The sequence below is a fragment of the Cherax quadricarinatus genome, chromosome 54 (genome assembly GCF_038502225.1).
Source record: "Cherax quadricarinatus isolate ZL_2023a chromosome 54, ASM3850222v1, whole genome shotgun sequence".
Lineage (NCBI taxonomy): Eukaryota > Metazoa > Arthropoda > Malacostraca > Decapoda > Parastacidae > Cherax > Cherax quadricarinatus.
This window is the reverse complement of record NC_091345.1, coordinates 23,921,598-23,941,296: the sequence shown is the minus strand read 5'-3', so window position 1 is coordinate 23,941,296 and position 19,699 is coordinate 23,921,598. Positions and strand designations below refer to the sequence as shown.

The following is a 19,699-nucleotide window of genomic DNA, read 5'->3' as shown; positions in this document are numbered from 1 at the left end:
GTCTCTTCTGCGTCTATCAACTTTTCTGTACTCGGCTGAAGAAGCCTACTGTGTAGGCGAAACGTTTCGAAATAAAGATACCTAACTGTTGCATATGTGTCTTTCCTAACAGCCACTCAGTATAACCCAGGGTAGGGAGTGTTAGCCACTCAGTATAACCCAGGGTAGGGAGTGTTAGCCACTCAGTATAACCCAGGGTAGGGAGTGTCATAGAGAGTTGAAATTACAACGATTTAAGAAATTTATTTCTCATTTAAACCAAAGAAAATGCTAGGCCCCGGTCTATTGATCGTCCTGGAGAGACAGTAGTCAACTGCCCAGGCATCCCCGTCAGTAAATAATAATAATAATAATAATAATAATAATAATAATAATAATAATAATAATCTTTTATTTATACAAATACATGATACAACTTATACAGACCATAGCTGACATCAGTGACACACTACGATATAGAAAGTTCCTTGTTATGCAGAGCATTTTGGGCAAATTAGGTCAATTTTGTCATCAGGATGCGGCTCACGCCAGTCCAAAAACACCCAAGTACCTACTTACTGCTAGGTGAACATGGACAGTAGGCGTCTTAAGGAAATACATCCTGATATGTCCAATCGTACCGGGGATCGAACCACGGACCCCAGTGTGTAAGTTGAGTGCGCTACCAACCGAACTACGGTACACAGTGTAAGTTTATTAAGGTACAGGTACACATAAATAAAGTTACATAAATTATCATTCATAGCAGCATATGTGTAGATTACCTAGGATAACCCCCCAAAAAGTCAATGTGCTATTTGCACAATGTAATTTTTATTTGTGTGGTACAGATAACATAGTTTACATGTAATAAAACACTGGAAAGCAGAAGGAAACGGAGTGATGTGAATATCACTTGGGATTAATTAAATATTTTTATAGAACTGGAAATAAGCATAATTTTTATTTATTTAGAAATATTATTCAAGGTGGTATTACAGCATTCTCCTCTCCGGGATTGTGAAATACGATTTTTTTGGGGGGGATCCATTTCTGAATATACGTAATATTTTTTAATGACATATTAAACAGTGCGGGAGAGGTGATGTACACGTATTTTATAAAAATTTGGCGGTAACGTTGACACGTGTTTACAAAATTTGGCGGGAATGGCGCGTGGCGGACGTATGATGTTGTTGTTGTTGAAGGTTTGTGGGAGACGAGCAGCCAATCAGCGCCCTCCTCCACCCTAAGCCCCGCCCACAACACACACTCAAAACATCTCATCTGCTTCAAACCCTCTCACTTTATATACAATATTACCCCACACCATGCACTAACAACCATCCCATTAACCTACATTCATCCCTGAAGCCTTCATTGATTTAATTTATGGGCCATGGAGGACCCTGGAGGCCCAGGTTGAGAGAAAATTGAAATTGAAAACGTCGTCATCAAATTGCCGGGAAAGTTTAGTGTTTGAAGGTGGTGAGTTAAGTTGTTGCGAGTGTTGCTTTGTCTGGGTGGTGTGTTGCTCGCACGTTCCTGCACACCACAGCTCTCCCACAGCTCGGGATGCTCTTCTGAGAGTGAGCACAGGTGCTGCATGTGGCAGAGGTGGCGGTGGAGGCTGGGGGCCGCCCTTGGTTGACCACAACGCGGGAAATCTGAACGTGAACAGCTGATCACCAGAGGTGAAGTGGTTGATGCCACGAGCAGGAAGGTGCACCACCACCACCAGCAGAGGAACACCGCCAGTGGGAGCACCACCACCACCAGCAGAGGAACACCGCCAGTGGGAGCACCACCACCACCAGCAGAGGGACACCGCCAGCGGGGGAGCACCACCACCAGCAGAGAAACCGCCAGCGGGAGCCCAACACCAGCAGTAGAGCACCACCAGCACTTTGAGCAGTAGCAGGAGAGGAGCACCTCCAGTACTTGAGCACCTTCCAGTGGTCGAGGAGCACCTCTAGTGGTCGAGGAGCACCTTCCAGTGGTCGAGGAGCACCTTCCAGTGGTCGAGGAGCACCTTCCAGTGGTCGAGGAGCACCTTCCAGTGGTCGAGGAGCACCTTCCAGTGGTCAAGGAGCACCTTCCAGTGGTCGAGGAGCACCTTCCAGTGGTCGAGGAACTCCTTCCAGTGGTCGAGGAACTCCTTCCAGTGGTCGAGGAGCTCCTTCCAGTGGTCGAGGAGCTCCTTCCAGTGGTCGAGGAGCTTCTTCCAGTGGTCGAGGAGCTCCTTCCAGTGGTTGAGGAGATTCTTCCAGTGGTTGAGGAGATTCTTCCAGTGGTCGAGGAGCTTCTTCCAGTGGTCGAGGAGCACCTTCCAGTGGTTGAGGAGCACCTTCCAGTGGTTGAGGAGCACCTTCTAGTGGTCGAGGAGCACCTTCCAGTGGTCGAGGAGCACCTTCCAGTGGTCGAGGAGCACCTTCAAGTGGTCGAGGAGCACCTTCCAGTGGTCGAGGAGCACCTCCAGTGGTCGAGGAGCACCTTCCAGTGGTCGAGGAGCAGCAGCAGGATGCCACTGCTCAATAAGAAACCCTTCGTCAAGAGGGAGCCTCCTTCACACCTCCAGCTCAGTGATAAGGTCTTCTATTGTGACATCACCAATGAGGTCTTCACTGACTTTGAGTGAGTCACAATAACTATATTAACACCTTAATAAAGTGTTCTATATAACCTTATTAATATCCTCTTAAGTTGCTTTATATAACCTTATTAATATCCTCTTAAGGTGCTCTATATAATAACCTTATTAATATCCTCTTAAGTTGCTTTGTATAACCTTATTAATATCCTCTTAAGGTGCTCTGTATAACCTTATTAATATCCTCTTAAGGTGCTCTGTATAACCTTATTAATATCCTCTTAAGGTGCTCTATATAATAACCTTATTAATATCCTCTTAAGTTGCTTTATATAACCTTATTAATATCCTCTTAAGGTGCTCTATATAATAACCTTATTAATATCCTCTTAAGTTGCTCTATATAACCTTATTAATATCCACTTATGGTGCTCTATATAACCTTATTAATATCCTGTTAAGGTGATCTATATGATGATAATAATAATAATAATAGTTTAAATAAACATGATAAATAGTACAAGGAATTATATACAATAGTTGGGTGTACATGCCAAAAGCTCCTTGTATGGAGAGCATTATGGGCAGGCTTAAAATTAACCTTATTAACATCCTCTTAGGGTGCTCTATAACCTTATTAACATCCTCTTAAGGTGCTCTTTATAACCTTAACACCCTCCTAAGATGCTTTAGAAATAAAGATTATTATTGGATTTAGGACTTACATTTTATTATCAAACACCCTACCTTATTAACACTATTAAAGTGTTTCCTGAATGACAGTGTCACCTGTTTAACATGAATGGTTTCAGAATTAGTGTTTACCTGAGTATTTTGCAAAACCTATATCATTTTAATGAAGAAAAAATTAAAAGTTGCAGTTCTGTGACTGGAATGATACACTAGGACTAGGACTATTAACCAGGCCCGGTGGCCTGGTGGCTAAAGCTCCTGCTTCACACACGGAGGGCCCGGGTTCGATTCCCGGCGGGTGGGAACATTTCGACACGTTTCCTTACACCTGTTGTCCTGTTCACCTAGCAGCAAATAGGTACCTGGGTGTTAGTCGACTGGTGTGGGTCGCATCCTGGGGGACAAGATTAAGGACCCCAATGGAAATAAGTTAGACAGTCCTCGATGACGCACTGACTTTCTTTGGTTATCCTGGGTGGCTAACCCTCCGGGGTTAAAAATCCGAACGAAATCTTATCTCTTATCTTATCTTATCTTAAAGGTCAAGGTCAGACCAACAGTCATAAGTTTGTCTCTTATGTGTAGGTTGTTTATGCTAAACAATTCTCTCAACTGTAAACATTTATAAAGGGGTATATTCTTATTCTGCATGACCTTTTTACCACAAGCATATGAAAAACTATACAGTATGTATATATTTATTCCCGTTACCTGTAATCATAATCCAGCCTTAAGTAATAATTAACTGCTGTTTTGCTCTCCTTGTAAATTTATTGTTTATATAAGCAATCAGTTCTTCCTCTGTAAGCCATGCGTGTTGAAAGAGGCGACTAAAATGCTGGGAGCCAGGGGCTAGTAACCTCTTCTCCTGTACATATTACTAAATGTAAAAGGAGAAACTTTTGCTTTTCCTTTTGGGCCACTCCGCTTCGGTGGGATACGGCCAGTGAGTTGAAAGAAGAAAGATAAGCAATCCGTTGGTTATTGCCATTTTAGTCTTAAGCTAAACTTAAGTTTGCCCAAAATGCTCTGCATAACAATGGGATTTAGTAAGTTTATTCAGGTGCGGGTACACCTAAGTGCAGTAACAAGATTTATCATGCATAGCAGCATGTGTGTGGATTACCCACCAGGATAACCCAAAAATGTTAAAGGGACTTATTTCCATTGGACTTTCTGCATGCACACTTAAATGTCACCCATTTCTGTACAAACATTGTATAATGCTGAAGTAAAATAATTATTTATCATTATAATTTTTATATCACAAGAATGCACTGGTTTTTTTTTAATATATTTTACACCATTGGGTGGCCTGGTGGCTAAAGCTCCCACTTCACACACGGAGGGCCCGGGTTCGATTCCCGGCGGGTGGAAAAATTTCGGCACGTTTCCTTACACCTGTTGTCCTGTTCACCTAGCAGCAAATAGGTACCTGGGTGTTAGTCGACTGGTGTGGGTCACATCCTGGGGGAAAAGATTAAGGACCCCAATGGAAATAAGTTAGACAGTCCTCAATGATGCACTGACTTTCTTGGGTTATCCTGGGTGGCTAACCCTTCGGGGTTAAAAATCCGAACGAAATCTTTTCTTATCTTATCATGATTTGTTGTGACACATGACTGATGTTTGTGAGGTTCTTTACTTTAATCCCTTCAAGTATGATTTTTCTCGATGCTGCTGAAGGGCTCTTGATCCTTAGAATTGGAGCTACCTTAACCTTCCTTGGATTGGACCAGCTTAATTAAAGAACATTCCCCACATGCATTATGGCCACTACTTGCTTGTTTTTGTCTTATTATGATTATTATTTGATTTAGTTTAACATTTTATCAAGCCTTATACAGAGATAATTACTGTACATTGACTTTTTATTTTGCCTTGAATATTTTCAAATTATACATAAGTAATGTACATAGCTTTGAGACACATTTTTTCTCCTTTGATTTGTACCTCTTTTTTGGGATGTGTTAATGCAGATCCTGGGACTGTTGGGATGTGTTGAAGCAGATCCCAGGACTTTCTTATGACTGCATGGAAAATAATAATAATAATGTTTTGAATTTGTTGTTTTGACATTGTTAATGTTGGTGGTTGTTGCAGTGAATACTGGGAGCGACTGGTGCTATGCAACGCCATGGTGTGGACTTGCGAGTTGACCGGCCGACCCAGCCTCACCTACACCGAGGCTGCTGAGAGCGAGACCAGAGCTCGCAGGTGTTTGTCTAATGTTCCTCAGGTGAGTTTTTAGTAGTGCTGGGGTCCTCAGTGTTCCCCTTGTATGGTCTTTTGTATTCTTGGGGTCCTCAGTGTTCCCCTTGTATGGTCTGTTGTGTTCTTGGGGTCCTCAGTATTCCAATTGTGTTGTACCTTATGTTCCTGGGTCCTCAGTGTGTTCCCCCTGTGTGGTCCCTTGTGTTCCTTTGGTTCTCAATGTGTTCCCCTTGTATTGTACCTTGTGTTCCTGGGGTTCTCAGTGTTCTCATGTGCTACTGGGGGTATGGTACTTTACTCATGTTATTCCCCAGGTTGGTGGCACTGTCCTCATGTTATTCCCCAGGTTGGTGGCACTGTCCTCATGTTATTCCCCAGGATGGTGGCACTTAACCCAGGATGCCACTCACACCATCCTGTTGCACCAGATAATTCATTTGTCACAGTCTGGAAGAAATCCATTCTTGGGGTGAGGTTGTGGACTAGCTAAGGGTGAGGTTGTGGTCTAGCTAGGGGTGAGGTTGTGGACTAGCTAAGGGTGAGGTTGTGGACTAGCTAGGGGTGAGGGTGTGGACTAGCTAGGGGTGAGGTTGTGGACTAGCTAGGGGTGAGGTTGTGGACTAGCTAGGGGAGAGGTTGTGGACTAGCTAGGGGTGAGGTTGTGGACTAGCTAGGGGTGAGGTTGTGGACTAGCTAGGGGTGAGGTTGTGGACTAGCTAGGGGTGAGGTTGTGGACTAGCTAGGGGTGAGGTTGTGGACTAGCTAGGGGTGAGGTTGTGGACTAGCTAGGGGTGAGGTTGTGGACTAGCTAGGGGTGAGGTTGTGGACTAGCTAGGGGTGAGGTTGTGGACTAGCTAGGGGTGAGGTTGTGGACTAGCTAGGGGTGAGGTTGTGGACTAGCTAGGGGTGAGGTTGTGGACTAGCTAGGGGTGAGGTTGTGGACTAGCTAGGGGTGAGGTTGTGGACTAGCTAGGGGTCAGGTTGTGGACTAGCTAGGGGTCAGGTTGTGGACTAGCTAGGGGTCAGGTTGTGGACTAGCTAGGGGTCAGGTTGTGGACTAGCTAGGGGTCAGGTTGTGGACTAGCTAGGGGTCAGGTTGTGGACTAGCTAGGGGTCAGGTTGTGGACTAGCTAGGGGTCAGGTTGTGGACTAGCTAGGGGTCAGGTTGTGGACTAGCTAGGGGTCAGGTTGTGGACTAACTGGGGGTGAGTGTTGGTATCAGCCTAAAATAGAATACTGTATTAGTGTCGCTTTCAGCAAAAAAAAATTTGGTTCCGTCCCATCACTAATTCAATTTTTTGCCTCTTAAAATTAAAACTTGGTCTAATCAGCTTACTGTTAACATCTATAAGAAAGAATGGGGGTACATTTTGAATGGAATCTTAGTTAGACTTCATTTTGCAAATGCCATCAGTTATCAGAAATAATGTTGGCAGAGCAAGTGTACTAGTCTTCAAGATAAAACTGGATCTCAGCCTCCTCCAGTTGCCACATCAGCCAGGCTGTGATGGCAGCCAGCAGCAAGAGCCAGGTTGACCAGGAATCAGCAGAAGTCTACTCCTAGGCCAGACTGAGAGGGTAGAAAAACTGGGAGCTGGTCACAGGTACAGAGGTTGCCCACCAAGCAAAAAGATAATGGTTACTGGGAAACAGTGTGAAATCAATGAAGCTATCTGCTAAAGGCTTTCAGTAAGCAGCATAATCTTACTACAGTGTGAGAATCACAGCATTGAATTCTGAGGTTCGAATATATTGTACATGCTGTATATTTTCTTGGGTAATAGTGTATTGGTAGCCAGCATCCATCCAGGGAGGTATAGTACTTTTACTTCTGTCCTCTCAAATTAGGTAAAACTTGCAAGCTTTTACTTACATTTGTTGTACATATAGTACCTGAAATTTTGTATGTGCTTTTTAGTAGTTCATAATACTGCAGTAATTATTCTCCAACCCAGGAGGCTTTGTCTTAGGCTTACCTCTGGGGAAGATAATCCCCAGAACCACTAAAATATGTCTGATCCATATGAGGATATTCTTACCCATGTGAGGGTGACGTCTGAACCTTGTGAGGATATTCTGAGGGTGATGTTTGAACCATGTGAGGGTAATACATTGTAACATAGTTTAAAAGTAGGGTAATCTTGGGTCAGAAACTTTTGGGTTCAGCACTTCTTTCCCCATAATAAGTGATTCCCAAACATGGTCAATATAATGTTTCTGAAGGGTTAAATTTGATATTTATTAACAACATTACCCCATTACTTCCATGGGGAAGAGGAATAAGAATCTTTCCTCCGTAAGCCATGCGTGTTGTAAAAGTCAACTAAAATGCCGGGAACAATGGGCTAGTAACCCCTTTTCCTGTAAAGATTACTAAAAAGAATAAGAAGAAGAAAATTGCCAAAGTGGAAAGTCTGAATGTGCGTGGATGTTGTGCAAATGATAAGAAAGTGATGATTGTGGATGTTATGAATGAGAAAAAGCTGGATGTCCTGGCTTTAAGTGAAACAAAGCTGAAGGGGGTGGGAGAGTTTCAGTGGAGAGGAATAAATGGTCAGGGGTTTCAAATAGAGTTAGAGCTAAAGAAGGAGTAGCAATAATGTTGAAGGATAAGCTATGGCAGGAAAAGAGGGACTATAAATATATTAATTCAAGGATTATGTGGAGTAAAATAAAGGTTGGATGTGAAAAGTGGGTTATAGTAAGCGTATATGCACCTAGAGAAGGGAGAAGTGTAGACGAGAGAGAGAGATTTTGGGAAATGTTGAGTGAATGCGTGGGGAGTTTTGAACCAAGTGTGAGAGTAATGGTGGTTGGGGATTTCAATGCTAAAGTGGGTAAAAATGTTATGGAGGGAGTAGTAGGTAAATTTGGAGTGCCAGGGGTAAATGTAAATGGGGAGCTATGTGTAGAAAGAGATTTGGTAATAAGTAATACATATTTTATGAAAAAGAGGATAAATAAATATACAAGGTATGATGTAGCACGTAATGAAAGTAGTTTGTTAGATTATATATTGGTGGTTAAAAGGTTGATGGGTAGGCTCCAGGATGTACATGTTTATAGAGGGGCAACTGATACATCGGACCATTATTTAGTTGTAGCTACAGTTAGAGTAAGAGGTAGATGGGACACGCGGAAGGTGCCAACAACAAGTAAGAGAGAGGTGAAACTGTATAAACTAAGGGAGGAGGAAGTTCGGGTGAGATCTAAGCGACTATTGGCAGAAAGGTGGGCTAGTGCAAAGATGAGTAGTGGGGGGGTTGAAGAGGGTTGGAATAGTTTTAAAAATGCAGTATTAGAATGTGGGGCAGAAGTTTGTGGTTATAGGAGGGTGGGGGCAGGAGGAAAGAGGAGTGATTGGTGGAATGATGAAGTAAAGGGTGTGATAAAAGAGAAAAAGTTAGCTTATGAGAAGTTTTTACAAAGCAGAAGTGTTATAAGAAGAGCAGAGTATATGGAGAGTAAAAGGAAGGTGAAGAGAGTGGTGAGAGAGTGCAAAAGGAGAGCAGATGATAGAGTGGGAGAGGCACTGGCAAGAAATTTTAATGAAAATAAGAAAAAATTTTGGAGTGAGTTAAACAAGTTAAGAAAGCCTAGGGAAGGTATGGATTTGTCAGTTAAAAACAGAGTAGAGGAGTTAGTAGATGGGGAGATGGAGGTATTAGGTAGATGGCGAGAATATTTTGAGGAGCTTTTAAATGTTGAGGAAGAAAGGGGGGGGGCAATAATTTCATGCACTGGCCAGGGAGGTATACCATCTTTTAGGAGTGAAGAAGAGCAGAATGTAAGGGTGGGGGAGGTACACGAGGCATTACGTAGAATGAAAGGAGGTAAAGCAGCTGGAACTGATGGGATCATGACAGAAATGTTAAAAGCAGGGTGGGATATAGTGTTTGAGTGGTTGGTACTTTTGTTTAATAAATGTATGAAAGAGGGGAAGGTACCTAGGGATTGGCAGAGAGCATGTATAGTCCCTTTATATAAAGGGAAGGGGGACAAAAGAGATTGTAAAAATTATAGAGGAATAAGTTTACTGAGTATGCCAGGAAAAGTGTACGGTAGGGTTATAATTGAAAGAATTAGAGGTAAGACAAAATGTAGGATTGCAGATGAGCAAGGAGGTTTCAGAGTGGGTAGGGGATGTTTAGATCAATTGTTTACATTGAAAAATATATGTGAACAGTATTTAGATAAAGGTAGGGAAGTTTTTATTGCATTTATGGATTTAGAAAAGGCATATGGTAGAGTGGATAGGGGAGCAATGTGGCAGATGTTGCAAGTACAGTGGACCCCCGCTTAACGATCACCTCCCAATGCGACCAATTATGTAAGTGTATTTATGTAAGTGCGTTTGTACGTGTATGTTTGGGGGTCTGAAATGGACTAATCTACTTCACAATATTCCTTATGGGAACAAATTCGGTCAGTACTGGCACCTGAACATACTTCTGGAATGAAAAAAATATCGTTAACCGGGGGTCCACTGTATATGGAATAGGTGGTAAGTTATTAAATGCTGTAAAGAATTTTTATGAGGATAGTGAGGCTCAGGTTAGGGTGTGTAGAAGAAAGGGAGACTACTTCCCAGTAAAAGTAGGTCTTAGACAGGGATGTGTAATGTCACCATGGTTGTTTAATATATTTATAGATGGGGTTGTAAAAGAAGTAAATGCTAGGGTGTTCGGGAGAGGGGTGGGATTAAATTATGGGGAATCAAATACATAATGGGAATTGACACAGTTACTTTTTGCTGATGATACTGTGCTTATGGGAGATTCTAAAGAAAAATTGCCAAGGTTAGTGGATGAGTTTGGGAGTGTGTGTAAAGGTAGAAAGTTGAAAGTGAACATAGAAAAGAGTAAGGTGATGAGGGTATCAAATGATTTAGATAAAGAAAAATTGGATATCAAACTGGGAAGGAGGAGTATGGAAGAAGTGAATGTTTTCAGATACTTGGGAGTTGACGTGTTGGCAGATGGATTTATGAAGGATGAGGTTAATGATAGAATTGATGAGTGGTGCGTTGAGGTATATGTGGAGTCAAAAAACGTTATCTATGGAGGCAAAGAAGGGAATGTATGAAAGTACAGTGGAACCTCAAAAATCGAACTTAATCCGTTCCAGGAGCTAGTTCTAAATTCGAAAAGTCTGAAATTCGAAGCAATATTTCCCATAAGAAATAATGGAAGTACAATTAATCCGCTCCAGAAACCAAAAAATATTCACAAAAATAATACATTTTATAGAGATTAATTACAGTTTTACATACAACAAATGCTATAGTCTTTAATTATGTATAGTAATATAAAATAACATTTTTACTTACCTTTATTGAAGATTGGTGATGGCATCTGGAAGATAGGGAGGAGGAGAGAGGGAGTTGGGGTTATTGTTTGGAAGGAGAATCCCCCTCCATGAGGACTTCCGGTATCAAAGCCCTCTCTGGGGTTGCTTCCCTTCTCTGTATTTTAATGCCACTAGGACCAGCTTGAGAGTCATTGGACCCCTGTCTCACAAAATAACTGTCTACAGTCCTCTGTTTCTGTCTCACAAAATAACTATCCACAGTCGTCTTTCTGTCTCACAAAATAACTGTCCACAATCGTCTGTTTGTCTCACAAAATAACTCCACAGTCGTCTGTTTGTCTCACAAAATAACTGTCCACAGTCATCTGTTTCTGTCTCACAAAATAACTGTCCACAGTCGTCTGTTTCTGTCTCACAAAATAACTGTCCACAATCGTCTGTTTGTCTCACAAAATAACTCCACAGTCATCTGTTTCTGTCTCACAAAATAACTGTCCACAGTCTGTTTCTGTCTCACAAAATAACTGTCCACAACCGTCTGTTTCTGTCTCAAAATAACTGTCCACAACCGTCTGTCTCACAAAATAACTCCACAGTCGTCTGTGTCTGTCTCACAAAATAACTCCACAGTCGTCTGTTTCTGTCTCAAAATAACTGTCCACAGTCGTCTGTTTCTGTCTCACAAAATAACTGTCCACAGTCGTCTGTTTCTGTCTCACAAAATAACTGTCCACAGTCATCTGTTTCTGTCTCACAGAATAACTGTCCACAGTCCTCTGTACATCCTGGCAAGCTCAACAAGTCTCACTCCAATCTCATACTTCTGTATTATTTCCTTCTTCACATATATGGTGTTTCTCACTTTCTTTACCACAGGGGTACCACTAGCAAGTTTCTTTGGGCCCATGGCAGCTTATTTCACAGCCCCACAAGCACTAAACACAATTAAATAATCGTAAAATGTGTGAATGAGATCGCAGGTTAGTGTTCACTCAAGCATAAACAAAGCTAGACTGCTCATGGCGCTTGGGCGGGGACGCGGACAGAGCGGGCCAGCGGACAGGTCCCGTACCTGACGGTCTGAAATTAGGGGCGCGTTCGATAATTGGGACACAGTTTGTCTGAAAAAATGGTCTTATTTTCGAAACGTTCTATATTTAATACGTTCTATTTTTGAGGTTCCACTGTATAGTAGTACCAACACTCTTATATGGGTGTGAAGCTTGGATTGTGAATGCAGCAGCGAGGAGACGGTTGGAGGTAGTGGAGATGTCCTGTCTAAGGGCAATGTGTGGTGTAAATATTATGCAGAAAATTCGGAGTGTGGAAATTAGGAGAAGGTGTGGAGTTAATAAAAGTATTAGTGAGAGGGCTGAAGAGGGGTTGTTGAAGTGGTTTGGTCATTTAGAGAGAATGGATCAAAGTAGAATGACATGGAGAGCATTTAAATCGGTAGGAGAAGGAAGACTGGGAATGGGTCGTCCTCGAAAAGGTTTGGAAGGAAGGGGTAAGGGAGGTTTTATGGGCGAGGGGCTTGGACTTCCAGCAGGCGTGCATGAGCGTGTTCGATAGTAGTGAATGAAGACGAATGGTATTTGGGACCTGACGATCTGTTGGAGTGTGAGCAGGGTAATATTTAGTGAAGGGATTCAGGGAAACCAGTTATTTTTATATAGCCAGACTCGAGTCCTGGAAATGGGAAGTACAATGCTTGCACTCTAAAGGAGGGGTTTAGGGATATTAGCAGTTTGGAGGGATATGTTGTGTATCTTTATACATATATGCTTCTAAACTGTTGTGTTCTGAGCACCTCTGCAAAAACAGTGATTATGTGTGAGTGAGGTGAAAGTATTGAATGATGATGAAAGTATTTTCTTTTTGGGGATTTTCTTTCTTTTTTGGGTCACCCTGCTTCGGTGGGAGACGGCCAACTTGTTGAAAAAAGAAAAAAAATTCTAGGTAGTAGGTTGGTAGACAGCAACCACCCAGGGAGGTACTACCGTCCTGCCAAGTGAGTGTAAAATGGAAGCCCGTAATTGTTTTACATGATGGTAGGATTGCTGGTGTCTTTTTTCTGTCTCATGAACATTCAAGATTTCAGGTACGTCTTGCTGCTTCTGCTTACACTTAGGTCACACTACACATGCAGGTACAAGCATATATATGCACACACCTCTGGGTTTTCTTCTGTTTTCTTACTAGCTCATGTTCTTGTTTATTTCCTCTTATCTCCATGGGGATGTGGAACAGAATTCTTCCTCCGTAAGCCATGCGTGTCGTAAAAGGTGGCTAAAATGCCGGGAGCAAGGGGCTAGTAACCCCTTCTGTATACATTACTAAAGTTAGAAAGAGAAACTTCTGTTTTTCGTTTTGGCCACCCTACTTTGGTGGGATTACGTCCAGTTTGTTGAAAGAAGATTACCTCCATTTTCTGTTATTATTTTAACAGGTATTGCGGAAGCCCTTGCTCTACATAGCTACCTTGACTCGCCGTGGGCGCTACATAGATATGAGTGAAGATGTTTTCACCTTCGTCCGTGACCGCTACTTTGTCGGAGAGGAGGTCGAGGCTATAGTCAAGAACCACTGGTATGACTGCAGGGTGAGTCTCTACTTGGAAATGATAGATTTTCTTTATGCGTTGATTTATGATTTAGTTGCATGGAGAAGTGGAGAAGAATCCTTTCTCCATAAGCCATGTGTGTCGTAAGAGGCAACTCAAATACCGGGAGCAAGGGGCTAGTAACCCCTTCTCTTGTATAAATTACTAAAGGTAAAAAGAAGACAGCTTTAGTTTCTTCTTTTTTGTGTCACTACCTTGGTGGGAGACAACCTCTGTTGTAATAAAAAAAAGTTATGATTTAGTTAAGAATGAGGACCTTAATTTGTTGTATAAATATTTTGATTAAGAAGTGTGACTTACATAGTTAAAGCCCCAGCTTCTGCAGGTGATATTTGCGGACTTTGGTCATCTCTTTCCATTGTTTATAGTAGGTAGTAGGTAGACAACCATCCACGGAGATACTACCCTACTGTCATGTGTGTGAAATGAATGACTGTAAAGATTTCATAACATACAAGATGCTGGGTAAATCTTGTATACCTTTGCTTCCATTCAACTTATCTAGATTTGTTGTTTCTCAGGAGTTCATAGTCCTGTAACATTTCCGATCAGTTTGTGTTCTGGTCTGAGGCTGGGCCACGGGTGATAACCCCTGGAACCATACAGACATTAATATATGTTATATAGAAAAAAGTGGCTGTATAATTTATATGTACCACTTTGTTAAAACCAGTAAGTACCAGTAATGGGAACATGTTAAAATATAAGTAAAATCTCGATATAATGGGCCACTATGTGATAAATATTGAATATAATGGACAGAATATTATGACAGTAGACTTAAGTTTGCTGTTTTGAAATTTTATCCATTAGCAGTAGTACATAGTGTGTTTGTGTGTGTCTGGTAGGCTTCCCACAGTGTACTAAGTTTGTTGCATCAGACATTTCGATATAAAAGATTTTCATTTCCTTCTAGTTATACTGAAGTTTAACAACATGTAAGATGAGGTTAGTATGGTAAGAAGTTTATTATGGAGGAAGTAATTGTTAAAATACTATGAATGTATCAGTAGATCGGTATGTGAAAGCTAAGATAAATAACTTTTTTTTTAACATGATGGCTTTCTCCCACCAAGGTAGGGTGACTTGAAAAAGAAACACTTTCACCATCATATATTTGGGGAAAATTACTGTGGCTTTTGGCTACTTATTTACCAGTCTTATATTGAAGAAATACTTTATGATGCTTCTGTGGGTCATTTGGATGTACAATTTCCTGCCATGCCTCATTGTTATTGTATCCGGTGAAGAACTATCTGTATTTCCTAGTGTTTATATATGGTAATTGTATCCCCTCTTCTTTCCTCAAGTAAGATGAGACCAAGTTCTTCAATTACTTCTCTGTAGCAGGTGCCTGTTTGAGGCTCTCTTTGCACTTTCAAGTTTCATATTGTGTTTTAGTAGGTATGGGAGCCACATTGGCACTATGTATTCAAGAAGGGATGAACATCTGAGGTGTAAATGCTGGGTTCAAGGGGCTAGTAACCCCTTCTGTATAAATTACTAAATTTAAAAAGAAATTTTTTTTTTTAGGTCACTGCCTCTGTGGGATACAGCTGGTGCATTGAAAAAAAAATGAGGATTAAAATATTTTAAATGAATCATTGTCTAGGTTCCTGAAATACGCTCATACGTAGGTTTAGAAAGTTGGCTTGTGCTGCTGGGTGTTCTCGAGTCTGTCAAGTTAAGGAATATTTTCTAGTGTTTGCTTTAATGTATTTAAACCCTGTCAGTATGAAGCTAACCCTTTGAATGTTGCAAAGGGGAGAAGGAGGCAGTGTAAATGTGTTTGAGATAGGTGTGTGCCGCAGAAATGACTAGAATAAATTAGAAACTGGTTTGATGGTATGAAACATATAAGTCAAAGTGTTTTTAAGGGGTTCTTGAAGTGGTTTGACTATGTATAAAGACTGTATGATAATAGTACCTTCCAGTGCGAGCAGAGTTAACTTGTGAAAACATCCACTGATGATGTGTACTTGTCCTCAAGCTATATTCACTGTTAGAGTTGGAGAGCTCCAGAACAACACAACTAGTGCTTAACATACTACTATGCTCTCAACTTGCCATTAGGATGCTGACGACATAGTTCAGATGGCCCCCTTGAACTGCAATACCCTCATACCTTCTTCAGAATACAGGCATTGTATTTCCCACCCTCAGGACTCAAATCCAACTAACAGGTTTCCCTGAATCACTCACACCTCACTCACACTCCAGCAGCATTATGTCATGTCATAAAAATCACTTTCTAGTAATCATTATAAACCTGTTAAATTATATTTTACATACCAGGAAAGTACATTGATTATATTGATGGAAGTTTTTTCTCAAAATATATAATGTGACCTTGATTTGGTCTGTATGACCTCTGGGACATTGTCTGACTTAAAGAATAGTTTAACTAAAAATAAAGACTGATGTATTTACTACAAGAAATTGTGGTAAATTTTTTATTCATATGCATGCTTTTGTTAGTGTAAGGTCCTTAAAATAAGTATATATCTTGCCACCACAACCACCCCTTGTCATCTCTTCATAACAACCCTTTGTCATCTCTTCACAACCATCCTTTGTCCTCTCCTCATAACCACCACCTGTCTTTGTCTCACCACAGCCTGCCCCCTTCCCCATCCTCACTTCACCACAATACATGCCATATGTCCTCACCTTGTTATCCTCCCCCTCACCACCACCACCATCCATTTTTACCACATAATCACTCTGAAACACTAGTGTACAAAATAGAGCCTCATTACTGTTAGTGTTTCAGGTGATTCAGATAATATACCCCACACCTGAAGAAATAGCTAAATATGAATTTGAGATGGCAGAGTCTGACGAGGAAGGCTCTCAGATGATGAGTGAAGCTGCACTGAATGGTGGCATCACAGCGAGAGAGATGAATGGGGAGATGGGGAGTGTGGACGATGACGACATCCAGATCATCAAGGATCTCGCCCCCAAAAAGAAGGAAGTAAAAAAATTGGAAGAGGGCGATGACTATCCCCCATTTGCCACTTACAAGTACGAAGTGATTGAGATTGAACCCTGGGATTATAAGGAAGTAAAGGTGAGCTTCCTCTTACGATTTTATGTTTGGTTCAGCCTTGAAGAGTGCTGCCTTCATCCTAGTGTAGGGCTCTTGATCCAACAAATTGAAGCTACCCTGCTCTTTATTTTTTTCCCTGGATCATACTTAATTACATCGCATTCCCAGGCACTGTATGATGCCTGTGGGTTTAGTGTTACCCCATGATTGTAATAAATTGTACTTTTTTTTTTTGGGGGGGGGGATCAACATTCTGTTTTTTCACCGAGGCAGGATGACCCCCAGGTAGGGTGACCCAGGCAGGGTGACCCCCCCACGCAGGGTGACCCCCCTCCCCCAAGCCGGTTGACCCCCCAGGCAGGGTGCCCTCCCAGAGGCAGGGTGACCCCCAGAGGCAGGGTGACCCCCTGAGGCAGGGTGACCCCCTGAGGCAGGGTGACCCCCTGAGGGAGGGTGACCTGAAAAAGAAGAAAACTATAAACTTTATCTTTTCAACATTTAGTAATTTGTATTTTTTTTTTATCTCGGATTAATAAGTTGAGTACAGTTAGTGTTGTATTACAGAAACACACAGTAACGTGGGAGCAGATTCGTCGAGTTAAGGGCACCTTCACCCGGGAGAAGTGTAAACTGTTGCTCAAACAGTGTGTAGAACTGTCTCCATCAGGATTCTGGGTCATTAAGGCAAGTCTTTTATACAACATCCTGTTTTATATCTACATTTTTTTAGTTCTCAAGCTTAGCACATGATGGATCAAATTTGTTAAAGATTCTTTTGAATTAATGGTGATGGAAATGATGGTGGAGTATCTGAGAGAGTTAGAGCAAAGGAAGGGGTAGCAGTAATGTTAAATGATCAGTTATGGAAGGAGAAAAGAGAATATGAATGTGTAAATTCAAGAATTATGTGGATTAAAGTAAAGGTTGGATGCGAGAAGTGGGTCATAATAAGTGTGTATGCACCTGGAGAAGAGAGGAATGCAGAGGAGAGAGAGAGAGATTTTGGGAGATGTTAAGTGAATGTATAGGAGCCTTTGAACCAAGTGAGAGAGTAATTGTGGTAGGGGACCTGAATGCTAAAGTAGGAGAAACTTTTAGAGAGGGTGTGGTAGGTAAGTTTGGGGTGCCAGGTGTAAATGATAATGGGAGCCCTTTGATTGAACTTTGTATAGAAAGGGGTTTAGTTATAGGTAATACATATTTTAAGAAAAAGAGGATAAATAAGTATACAAGATATGATGTAGGGCGAAATGACAGTAATTTGTTGGATTATGTATTGGTAGATAAAAGACTGTTGAGTAGACTTCAGGATGTACATGTTTATAGAGGGGCCACAGATATATCAGATCACTTTCTAGTTGTAGCTACACTGAGAGTAAAAGGTAGATGGGATACAAGGAGAACAGAAGCATCAGGGAAGAGAGAGGTGAAGGTTTATAAACTAAAAGAGGAGGCAGTTAGGGTAAGATATAAACAGCTATTGGAGGATAGATGGGCTAATGAGAGCATAGGCAATGGGGTCGAAGAGGTATGGGGTAGGTTTAAAAATGTAGTGTTAGAGTGTTCAGCAGAAGTTTGTGGTTACAGGAAAGTGGGTGCGGGAGGGAAGAGGAGCGATTGGTAGAATGATGATGTAAAGAGAGTAGTAAGGGAGAAAAAGTTAGCATATGAGAAGTTTTTACAAAGTAGAAGTGATGCAAGGAGGGAAGAGTATATGGAGAAAAAGAGAGAGGTTAAGAGAGTGGTGAAGCAATGTAAAAAGTGAGCAAATGAGAGAGTGGGTGAGATGTTATCAACAAATTTTGTTGAAAATAAGAAAAAGTTTTGGAGTGAGATTAACAAGTTAAGAAAGCCTAGAGAACAAATGGATTTGTCAGTTAAAAATAGGAGAGGAGAGTTATTAAATGGAGAGTTAGAGGTATTGGGAAGATGGAGGGAATATTTTGAGGAATTGTTAAATGTTGATGAAGATAGGGAAGTTGTGATTTCGTGTAGAGGACAAGGAGGAATAACATCTTGTAGGAGTGAGGAAGAGCCAGTTGTGAGTGTGGGGGAAGTTCGTGAGGCAGTAGGTAAAATGAAAGGGGGTAAGGCAGCCGGGATTGATGGGATAAAGATAGAAATGTTAAAAGCAGGTGGGGATATAGTTTTGGAGTGGTTGGTGCAATTATTTAATAAATGTATGGAAGAGGGTAAGGTACCTAGGGATTGGCAGAGAGCATGCATAGTTCCTTTGTATAAAGGCAAAGGGGATAAAAGAGAGTGCAAAAATTATAGGGGGATAAGTCTGCTGAGTATACCTGGTAAAGTGTATGGTAGAGTTATTATTGAAAGAATTAAGAGTAAGACGGAGAATAGGATAGCAGATGAACAAGGAGGCTTTAGGAAAGGTAGGGGGTGTGTGGACCAGGTGTTTACAGTGAAACATATAAGTGAACAGTATTTAGATAAGGCTAAAGAGGTCTTTGTGGCATTTATGGATTTGGAAAAGGCATATGACAGGGTGGATAGGGGGGCAATGTGGCAGATGTTGCAAGTGTATGGTGTAGGAGGTAGGTTACTGAAAGCAGTGAAGAGTTTTTACGAGGATAGTGAGGCTCAAGTTAGAGTATGTAGGAAAGAGGGAAATTATTTCCCAGTAAAAGTAGGCCTTAGACAAGGATGTGTGATGTCACCGTGGTTGTTTAATGTATTTATAGATGGGGTTGTAAGAGAAGTAAATGCAAGGGTCTTGGCAAGAGGCGTGGAGTTAAAAGATAAAGAATCACACACAAAGTGGGAGTTGTCACAGCTGCTCTTTGCTGATGACACTGTGCTCTTGGGAGATTCTGAAGAGAAGTTGCAGAGATTGGTGGATGAATTTGGTAGGGTGTGCAAAAGAAGAAAATTAAAGGGGAATACAGGAAAGAGTAAGGTTATGAGGATAACAAAAAGATTAGGTGATGAAAGATTGAATATCAGATTGGAGGGAGAGAGTATGGAGGAGGTGAATGTATTCAGATATTTGGGAGTGGACGTGTCAGCGGATGGGTCTATGAAAGATGAGGTGAATCATAGAATTGATGAGGGGAAAAGAGTGAGTGGTGCACTTAGGAGTCTGTGGAGACAAAGAACTTTGTCCTTGGAGGCAAAGAGGGGAATGTATGAGAGTATAGTTTTACCAACGCTCTTATATGGGTGTGAAGCATGGGTGATGAATGTTGCAGCGAGGAGAAGGCTGGAGGCAGTGGAGATGTCA

The 19,699-nt window shown here is 41.5% G+C and overlaps 1 protein-coding gene across 1 annotated transcript in view; it reads left to right on the top strand.

The window, feature by feature from the left end:
- The first annotated feature begins 1,220 nt into the window (after positions 1-1,220).
- The window catches only part of LOC128699159 (ATP-dependent chromatin assembly factor large subunit), a 90,437-nt gene continuing 71,958 nt past the window's right edge, over positions 1,221-19,699 (top strand). Inside the window, exons 1-5 of the mRNA XM_070096750.1 lie at positions 1,221-2,613; positions 5,366-5,501; positions 13,236-13,388; positions 16,183-16,482; positions 17,026-17,145. Of these exons, the coding sequence (XP_069952851.1) occupies positions 2,501-2,613; positions 5,366-5,501; positions 13,236-13,388; positions 16,183-16,482; positions 17,026-17,145 (822 nt within the window). The 5' untranslated portion in view covers positions 1,221-2,500. The remainder of the gene's footprint in view (positions 2,614-5,365; positions 5,502-13,235; positions 13,389-16,182; positions 16,483-17,025; positions 17,146-19,699) is intronic.